At 54.5% G+C, this 10,054-nt stretch overlaps 1 protein-coding gene across 1 annotated transcript in view; it reads left to right on the forward strand.

The window, feature by feature from the left end:
• OTOF (otoferlin) overlaps positions 1-8,520 on the forward strand; it is a gene marked incomplete at its 5' end in the record, with an annotated part of 51,590 nt that extends 43,070 nt beyond the window's left edge. Inside the window, 12 exons of the mRNA XM_026048586.1 lie at positions 244-378; positions 1,137-1,274; positions 1,418-1,545; positions 2,090-2,260; positions 2,816-2,976; positions 3,776-3,918; positions 4,418-4,506; positions 5,379-5,477; positions 6,624-6,865; positions 7,037-7,215; positions 7,392-7,492; positions 8,306-8,520. Of these exons, the coding sequence (XP_025904371.1) occupies positions 244-378; positions 1,137-1,274; positions 1,418-1,545; positions 2,090-2,260; positions 2,816-2,976; positions 3,776-3,918; positions 4,418-4,506; positions 5,379-5,477; positions 6,624-6,865; positions 7,037-7,215; positions 7,392-7,492; positions 8,306-8,486 (1,767 nt within the window). The remainder of the gene's footprint in view (positions 1-243; positions 379-1,136; positions 1,275-1,417; positions 1,546-2,089; positions 2,261-2,815; positions 2,977-3,775; positions 3,919-4,417; positions 4,507-5,378; positions 5,478-6,623; positions 6,866-7,036; positions 7,216-7,391; positions 7,493-8,305) is intronic.
• Positions 8,521-10,054: the final 1,534 nt, after the last annotated feature.

Consider the following 10,054-nt stretch of genomic DNA (forward strand, 5'->3'; position numbering starts at 1 on the left):
ACACAAAGGGAATAGTTGCACAGCCTGTTCAGTTGAGGTTCCCTCTTGAACACAGTCAGTTTGTGAAGGTGCTTGCGGCATGAAGGTCCACGCCAATATCCCTGACCCAACCACTTCCGATCCTAGGAAATTAGATCCTGGGAACTAAGGTGTCCACGCTCACTTTGAGCTTCTTTGGATATTCCACTAGATATTTTCCTCATATTTTTGTTTACCTGATTCCTCCATTTTCTGACATCATAGGTCTTCAACAAAGAGCTGGAAACAGAGTTTGATTACTTTGAGGACTGGCTGCACACCTTCAACCTGCTCCGTGGGAAGATYGGGGACAATGATGACAACGCAACAGAAGAGGAGCGGATAGTGGGGAGGTTCAAAGTGAGCCTGGCTACCGGGTCTGGTCAGGGACAGCTTGGGGAACCCTTGCCTATGGGTTTCTCTCCTGAAGGTGCATTAGCTACATGAGGTTGGATGCAATAGATGCCTGTTTGCCTTGACCCAACCACATCTCCTTGCGGGAGGGAAAACCTCCAAGGATAGTCGCAGGAATCAGACGGCTTCAGGGAGTGCATCACAGATCCCAAGTGATGAAGTGGCCTACAGAAAGCCAGGGGAAAAGCAGATGCTCTTTATTACTCACTGCGGATATAAGTCATGTCCCTGCTTGTTGGAGAGGGTGATCTTGGCCAGATGAAGCCAATTTTTCTCTGCTTTTTCAGGAGATGAGCTGGCAGTTCCCCACCTTACCTAAGATCAGATAGTCCGGGAGCATGGAAATGAACTGTGTTCCACCTGACACTTCTTGGATTTCCCAGGCGCTCCCTTGCTAACACTTTTATTCCCATTGCTATTGCTTTTTGGCCAGTTTTATTCCTGCARTCTCCTATCCATGAGCTCTTTTCAGGTCATATTCCCATGCAAGCCYCCTTCGGTTTCTCCAATTTCTCTGCTCATGGTTGTATCCTCTGACAGGGGCACTTGTGAAGCAGAAGMAGCTTACAGAGCTTGCCTCTCTACTACAAAACACGTCTGGAAATAAAGACAGAAACTTGGCTTTTGGGAAGGGTGGTTTAGGATGGTCGGTTTACTCTGAGCCTCTGGAGCAACAYGACTAACCAGGCTGTCCCTCGCACTAGGGCTCCATGTGTGTCTACAAAGTGCCTCTCCCCGATGATATCACCAAGGAGGCAGGCTACGATCCCAACTTCGGCATGTTCCAGGGGATTCCCAGCAACGACCCCATCAACGTGCTGGTCCGGGTCTATATTGTACGAGTGAGTATAAGCACGTGGTAGGCCAAGGTATGATGCTATGCTGCATCACTGGGCGAGTCCTGAGTCTGCTGTTGTGGACCAGCTTGATGAAGAGGTTGAATTGGAGAGACTGAGGGCTGATGTATCTTGTCTTTCCCCGGCAGGCCACAGACCTACATCCAGCTGACATCAACGGCAAAGCTGATCCTTATATTGCCATCAAGCTGGGGAAGACAGACATCAAAGACAAGGAAAACTACATTTCCAAGCAGTTGAACCCTGTCTTTGGAAAGTGAGTTGTCCCAGTCCTTACCTGTGCACACCCTGAAGAGTGAGATAAGGTACTCATGGACCTGCACCCACACATCCCACAGCCACAGCTTGGGGTCAAAAATGGGACCGATCACACTGAACTTTCCTTGTATGCRGTGTAGATGTCTTCATTTAGGTCATCTGCCATTCTTTGCCAGCAATCTGGTCAACACTGACAAGAGTGATGGAGAGTGTTGAATCCGTATCTAATCAAGATAGGTACCTACTTTAGGAAGCATGAACCCAAATAACAGTGTCACCTAGCTCTCCAGAGACACAAACTTAGTTTCAGGGCTATTGGGACACCCACATAAGACCATCCATAAGATCCATCTCATGTCTAGGGCTGATTCCATGCAGAGAATGAGTAACTGTAATGCCAAAGTTGAAGGTATTGCAATGGCAGATACAACTAAACACTGACCAGAGATTACAGTAGACCTAACTCACCCACGTCTACCTTATGCACCATGCAAACCCGTCARTATCTGTTCTCCCTTTCCATCTGCTTTCTCCTGCCATAGATCCTTTGACATTGAGGCCACCTTCCCCATGGAGTCCATGCTGACGGTGGCTATATACGACTGGGACTTGGTGGGGACCGACGACCTCATCGGAGAGACCAAGATTGACCTGGAGAACCGCTACTACAGCAAGCACCGAGCTACATGTGGCGTGTCACAGACTTACTCCATGTATGATAAAGCTTTCCCTGTCCGGGCTCCTGCCTGGAGCCWCCTTGGTCTCATCTTCCATGCTAGGTCTAAATTTCCTGTAGGAATCTCCATCTTTTATTGCCTGTTCATGAAGAGATCTGTGTTGTGCCCTCACTCTTGACATGGACTTTGGGACCACCGCAATGGGGTAGCAGTAGACCAAGTTGTAAGTGGGAGCACAAAGCAAAGAAGAAGGGGCTGAGGAGCTTTGGGGGGTCTAAGTATGGAAGTGAAATCTCTGCTTAAATAGCAGTTAGGCCAAAGCAGCAGAGCTGAGCTTTGGTAGTCAAGCAGAGTGCACTRGGGATTGCAGATCTGGATCAGCACAGAGTGAAAGGACTGGGGTAGAAAGGTATTGCCAAAGCGTAGAGCTGGGGCACAGGTGGCCTTGTTTTGCTCTGAAGTTTCACATTTGGAGCCTCAGCTCCTCCTATTAATCCTGGACAGGAGCGTTTACCTTCCTGGCAGCTGGAAACAAAACTTCTTCCTGCAAATCTTGCTCCTACTCCTCTGACCTTGCCCTCTTGTTCACAGACACGGGTATAACATCTGGCGGGACCCCATGAAGCCCTCCCAAATCCTGTCCAAGCTGTGCAAAGAGGGCAAGGTGGATGGGCCGCACTTTGGGCCAGGTGGAAGAGTGAAAGTCGCCAACAGGGTCTTCACCGGCCCCACGGAGATCGAGGATGAAAACGGTATGGGCCCCATGGCATGAACGTGGGAAGGGGAGCAGGAGACTGGGGTGKCCCTTCATCATCCAGAACTGAATCCAATTACCCCACTCAGCCTTTTGAGGTCTCTCCAGCCATCACCTTGTGGGACCTGCCCCACCACCTAGCCAGTGTCTTATAGACCATCCAGGCCATCAGGTCGCTATCGGAATTGCTCATGATCCTCCATGGCATGGCATCATTAAAGCTACCTTTGAGAACTTCCTCCYGGTAGTTTATCTTCAAAGAACAATTTAATCATCCCATCCTGCCCCTTCCAAGGTTTAGGAAGCCCCTGTCCGCATAGCTGCATGCCCAAGCAATGGTGGTGTCCAAATCACTCGTACAACCTCAACAAAGTTGAGTACAGACCAGGAGGGGTACCAAGGAGGGCAGCAGTGTCAGCAGAGCTTGTTTAGCTTGGGAAAACAGAGACTAGCAGGGGATCTGGACCTTCTCTGCTGATGGTTAGGAGCAAAGGAATGAGCACAAGAGGAGTTGGGAAGCAATGATGCAAGGGCAAAGTGGATACCGGGAAATGGAGAAGAGCAACTGCTAGGTAGTTCTGCTCCCTAGGAGCTGGTAGGATCTGGAAGAGGTGGCCAAGAGGAGCTCCATTTTCCTTGGGAAAGGAGGTATCATCAGAGGTTTGCAAGCCCAGACTGCGGGTATTGCAGTCAGCACGAGTTTGGGTCCTGCTTGCAGTGGAGAAGCAGGGTGTTTGCTGTCCCTGGAGTCCCTTCTGCCCACTTCTCCAGACTCAGTTCTCCCTTTACCCACACAGGCCAGAAGAAGCAGACAGACGAACACCTCGCGCTGAGCGTGCTGCGCCACTGGGAAGACATCCCGCGAGCGGGCTGCAGGCTGGTCCCCGAGCACGTGGAGACACGGCCGCTGCTGAACCCTGACAAGCCGGGCATCGAACAGGTCCCCAGAGCCCCAGAGCAGCAGGGGCAAGGCAGGGAGCAGAGACTCAGCTGGGCAGGGCAGCTGCAGCCCACCTCAGCATGGGGAACAGTGGGGAGGGAGGCAGCCTGCAAAGAGTGGCGCTTGGACAGGACAAGGAACATCCTGCCTTTTGACCCCAGTTGGCCACATCCTCATCTCCAGCTGGCCCCCATTTCACACCCCCAAGTCTCTGGGTTCCCTGCTTCGCCCATGCCACRCAAGGAATAACTCGTCCTAAAGAGGCAATGAAGGACCTGGGTGCTTGCCCAGCTCTGGCAAGGTTCAATGTGCTGCTCCAGGTCCTGCCTTGCCCCACATCTGGCAGGGTTTAGTGTGATGGTCCRGGTCCTGCACCACCTTGGCTCATCTGGAACAGCCCTGCTGTTGCTGCAGGGCAGGAGGAGCTGGGGGGAATGCTGCAGGCCTCTTTGGGCAAGGAGGATCTAGGGGGCCTGACTGCACCTCTCCAACCTTGCAGGGTCGCCTGGAGATGTGGGTGGACATGTTCCCCATGGATATGCCGGCACCAGGCCCTGCCATTGATATTTCTCCTAGGAAACCAAAGAAGTAAGGAATCGCCCAGCCAATAAACCCCAGGGAAARCCTGGGGGTGGGGCTTTGCTTCTCCCTTGTTCTACTGCTTCTCCATGTCCCACCTTAGCAGTACTGACCTTACCTTACTAACCCCTCAGCACAGCCGTTAGCCTGGGAACCCCAAACCATGCTGGCAGCTCCAGAGATCCTAAGGCTGGAGACATCCATGAGCCCTTTCCATGAGAGGAGGGTTTCCCAGTCTGACTGGGGCTTGGGGCAAGGAAAGGATAACGGATTCAAGGATAAAGGATAAACGATTCAAGGATAACTCCTTGAATAACAAGGAGTTCTTCATCCCATTCTGTCCTTCTGAGGCTCAGCCCATCTAGATCTCATTTTAGAGATCTTTGGCCTCCATCCTAGCCCTTTCTTAAACAGTTAGACCAGGCTTTGGGCCCCTTTTGCCCATCTCCAGAGGTTGGGATGCAGAGGGAATCCCCTTGGAGCTGGGAGATAAATTCTGCCCTTTTTCCAGTGGTAAGCTGGGAAAAGAGCTGGACTCGGAAAGTTTTGCAGGACCAGCAGATCCTACTGTAACCCCAAATCTACCTAAGGAGACCTGTGCCTACCAAAGGCACCCTGTGCCCMGTGCTCTTTGTGTYCCTGCTGGAGCAGGAAGATTGGACTAGATGATCTCCAGAGGTCCCTTCCAACCTTAACCATTCTGTGATTCTGTGATTCCTCTCCGTGTCCTGACCCACTCCTAGGACAATGACCCTGAGAGCAGAACCCTCCACTCAACGTGCCTGGCCCCAGCTTCCTGCAGCAGCACCCCATTCCCTCCTTCCCAGCCCACCTCCTCCTGCCCCTTCCCACCATTCCTCTTCGTCTCCCTTCCCCTGCAGATACGAGCTCAGAGTGATAGTGTGGAACACAGACGAGGTCATCCTGGAGGACGACGACTACTTCACTGGCGAGAAATCCAGCGACATTTTCGTCAGGGGGTACGTGCGGTGGGGCTGGCCGGTGTCACCTCTTCTCCTTCTCCTCGGGAGGATCCTGCTGCTGGTCCAGGGCTGCTTTTGGAGAGGGGTGTCCACGTTGCAGCCAGGAAGGGGTGGCATGTGGGGAGGGTTGGGTAACATCCCTGCTGTTGTTGAGTTTCATGCTCTCTTTGCCTCCCTTGTTGGCTGCTTGACCTTCTGCATGTGCCTGTCTCCACTGCCTGGCCTGGCTGCCCAGCTTTGAGCAGCGGGGTCAGTATCTGGAACATCCATAGGATGGTTGTGGAAGATGATGCTTCCTTGGTGGGAAAGTCGGTATCTGGCATCTATGTTTGGGGTAATGGCCAAGGCCTTGTTGCTTGGTCTCTTCTCTCCCTCTCCCTTCGGACAGGACCTGAGCATGGGCTGTTCTGCAGGTCTGCTTCCCCCATCCATAGCTCCCGATACACAGCCCCTCTGTCCCCCTTGGCTCTGGTCTCAGTGTCCCCAGTGGGTTCCTCAGCCCAACACAACTCCACTTCCAGCATCTGGATCTGGATTCAAGGGATTTCCTCTGCTCCTCTCTCATCCAGCTGCCAGGGAGGACCACTTCCAAAATGTGCCTGTGTCAGAGACAAGGGAACCCACATTTTCACATACCAGTTCTTCACAAGACATGTTTCTCCTGAGCTGCCAGCACGCAGCTAAATCCTGGTGGTGGAGCAGGTTGTTGGTAGCTCTAGACCTCATGTTCTGTTCATGGAACCACTCATTAAAGTTGCAGCCCTCCAGGCTGTCTCAGACACATAGACCCTCCTCATATGCAGCTCTCTTCCAGACCTCCCAGCAACGTTCTCTGCTCCGTTCCATCCCTTTAACATYCCCCTGCCCAGAGAAAGACCCTGACAACCAGCTTGTGTTTTTCTCACAACTCACATTGTTTTCACCCAGTGTTCCCCTTAGGTTCCTCATGTCACTGCGGCCTTTTCAGAGGCTGCCATGGGGATTTGAGCAACCCCAGGCCATTGCTCATGACTCCTGCGTCCTTCCAGCCTGTCCATGCCTTGYTGGCCTGCAGACAAACCAGATGCATGCACAGGATGGCACTGTGCCCTCTCCTCCCTCCTGCTAATGCATGTCACCCCCGTCACCCCTCTGGCCCTGCAGGTGGTTGAAGGGACAGCAGGAGGACAAGCAAGACACAGATGTCCACTATCACTCACTCACCGGTGAGGGCAACTTCAACTGGCGCTACATCTTCCCCTTCGACTACCTGATGGCAGAGGAGAAGATCGTCATCTCCAAGAAGGAGTCCATGTTCTCCTGGGACGAGACCGAGTACAAGATCCCGGCTCGCCTCACCCTGCAGGTCTGGGACGCCGACCACTTCTCAGCCGATGATTTCCTTGGTAAGTGGGGAGGATGCATGRGGTGACAGGGAAGCTGGGATGGTGGAGGATGGAGGATGGTGGTGATCATGAGGATGGTGGAGGAGGAAGGGATGTGGGATGAGACAAGAGTTATGTAGGAACCGAGCCTGGAAGGACAGCCCTGGTCCTTATCCAACCTTCTCTTCCCAGGGGCAATCGAGCTGGACCTGAACCGCTTTCCACGGGGAGCCAAGACTGCGAAGCAGTGCAGCCTGGAGATGGTGACGAACGAGGCCGAGCTGCCTATGGTCTCCATCTTCAAGCAGAAGCGGGTGAAGGGCTGGTGGCCGTTTGTAGCCAGGGACGAAAATGATGAGCTGGAGATCACGGTAAGGACGGGTAGGGGTGGGAGGGTTCTCTGTGCTGTGTACATGGGTGCTCCTTTGCAGATCCCYTCCACAGCTACTGCAGACCCCTCTGTTCACCATGTCCCTGGCTGGCAGGGTCTCCTGGGGCTGTGGTGAGCGCTGCCTGTTTCTCAGCGGGTTTTCCCTGCTCTCCACAGGGCAAAGTCGAGGCTGAACTTCACCTGCTGACAGCCGAGGAGGCAGAGAAATCCCCGGCCGGGCTGGCCCGCAACGAGCCCGACCCGCTGGAGAAACCCAAGTGAGGAGGAGAGCCCTGGGGCAGATGCTGCAGCGGGGGGTTCCTGGGGCAGGAGCCTGGGGAGGGAGGAAGGGCTCCCACATCTGGGGGTGTAGGAATGAGGGCAATGGGAAGGGTGACGGGGGTAGAAGGGGCAGAGGCATCTCTCCTGCTTCACCCCACTGCCCTCTAGTCACTTCCCCACCTGCCCTTCCTTATTCTCTCCCTTCTCTCTCTGTCTTCTTAAGCTTCATCCCCCTTTCCCAGCCTCCCACAGCCTCCCACCTCCTCTTCCTCCTCTGGTACCAGTTGCCAGAACATCAGCTTCATTTGACTGCCCTCGAGCCCCTGCCTTAGTCCTTCTGGCACAAAACCTGCCGGCCTCTCTTGGAAACTTTCCTCATCCTCAAACCCTTGTGAGGAGCAGCTGAGGAGCTGGGGTGACTTAGTCTGGAGAAGAGGAGGCTCAGGGAGGCTTCAACGCTCTGTACTACTACCTGAAAAGAGGTCCTAGTGAGGTGGGGCTCTGTCTCTCCTCCAAAATAGCTCCCAAAAACAAGACAAGAGGAAATGGCCTTAAGTTGAGCCAGGAGAGGTTCAGGTTGGATATTAGGAAAAAAATCTACACAGAAAGAGTGGTGGAGCATTGGAACAGGCTGTCCAGGGAAGTGGTGGAGTCACCATCCTCAGCAGTGTTCAAGGAACATGTAGATGAGGCGCTTAGGGACATGGTTAACAGACATGGTGGTGATGGGTTTATGGTTGGACTCGATCATCAYGAAGGTCTTCTCCAACCRTAATGATTCTATGATTTCTATGCTTCTTTCCCAACAGCCGCCCAGAYACATCCTTCATCTGGTTCCTCAACCCACTCAAGTCCATCAAATACCTCATCTGCACCCGCTACAAGTGGCTCATCATCAAGATCGTGCTGGCCCTACTGCTCCTCATCATGGTGGCCCTCTTCCTCTACAGCATGCCAGGCTACATGGTCAAGAAGCTCCTGGGTGCGTGAAGCAAACGGGCCTCCCCCAGGTCCCCGGGCCAGCACCACCACCTGCCCCAGCCCCGTGCCCTTCTCCTCCCCTCTGCCTTGCAGCAGCCGTGGGCGACAGCTTCTCGCTGCTGCCGTGTCTCCTCGTTTTGCGTCCCTGCTTTGTGGATCCCTTTCTTGGCTTTACTCTCGGAGAAATGATGTCGGAGAAGGGCTCCGATCCCAAGGCTGTCCCGCGCCCCTCACCGGGGCTGGCAGACATGCCTGGCTGGCTACTACAGGGCACCCGCGCTGGGGGGCTCAGATGCCTTGGCCCAAAGGGGGCAGAGAGCAGTGCCCCCCGGGCAGTCCGGCCCCTCTTCCCAGTGGAAAGCAGAGCGGTGCTGGAGCTGCAGGAACGCTGTCCAGGAGCCTCTCCATGGTACTCTCAGAAACGGTGATGTGGGGCAGGGAGGCAGGCGGGCTGGGAGCAAGCAGGTCCCTCCGGCTTGGGGACAAGGCCCCGAGCTGCCCTGGCACCTGCCCTCCACGCCAGCATTGCCACCCTCCCAGCCCTGAGGGTCACTGCCACCAGCAGGGACACCGGCCACCAGCAGCAGCGGTGGCTCTGCGAGGGGCAGACCTGGCCACCCCAGGCCCAGGAGGGAGCTTCTCCCACAGCTCAAACGCCTTCCCAAGGCCACGGGGCCGGCAGCGGTGGTGGGACTTCCCTGGAGGCGCGCGTGGAGCCAGGTTCTCCGGTGCAGCGTGGGCTCCCCGTGGCCCACTGGTTTATTTTGTACTGAGCACTGTTTATCGGGGCCRGGGCGCTTCTTGCGGTGTATATTGGGGGAGGGAGGGAAGSAGGGAGGGGAGGAAGGSCTCTTTCCTCAGCCCACTGCAATATTAAGCTGTTGAAGTCCCACCTTTCTCAGCTTCAGGTGTGCGAGACCCTTGCTCGCTACCTGGGCAACTCTTGGGGTTGTTTTTAGGATGCTGCTGTTTGGATCTGTCAATAAAAGCCGACTGAAGCTCTTCCAGAAGCACTGCTGCCTGTCACGGTCCTGCGTCACGCAGACACACGTGCCCTGCGGTTCATCTCCAGCCTCTAGAGCAGACCTGACCCACAGGGCAGAGACCCACAGCCCCCCTAGGCCATGGGTACAGATCTCAATTGCCACTGCAGAATCCAGAATGGTTGAGGTGGGCATGGACCTCTGCAGAGCTTCTAGTCCAAACCCTCTGCTCAGAGTGAGCCAACGGGAGCGGGCTGCTCATGGCCATGTCAGCTTTTTAGTATCTCCAGGGATGGAGGCTCCACAGCATCTCTGGGGAGCCCATCCCAGGATTCAACCTCCCTCACAGTGAAGAGGTATTTTCTTATTCTTGGGTGAAATTTCCCATATTTCAGACTGTGCCAATTGCGACTTGTCCTCTCTGTCAGCACTTGCTCTCTCCTTTACTCCCCCGTCACACACTGCTAAGGTCCCCCTGAACCTTCTCTTCTCCAGGCTGAACAGTCCCAATCTCTTGATCTCTCTATCACGGAGGCTCCAGCTCCTTAACCATCTTAGTAGCCCTTCAGTGGACTTGCTCCAGCAGCTCCGTAT

The sequence above is a fragment of the Nothoprocta perdicaria genome, unplaced genomic scaffold (assembly GCF_003342845.1).
Source record: "Nothoprocta perdicaria isolate Ctin4 unplaced genomic scaffold, notPer1 scaffold_554, whole genome shotgun sequence".
NCBI classification, from domain to species: Eukaryota; Metazoa; Chordata; class Aves; order Tinamiformes; family Tinamidae; genus Nothoprocta; species Nothoprocta perdicaria.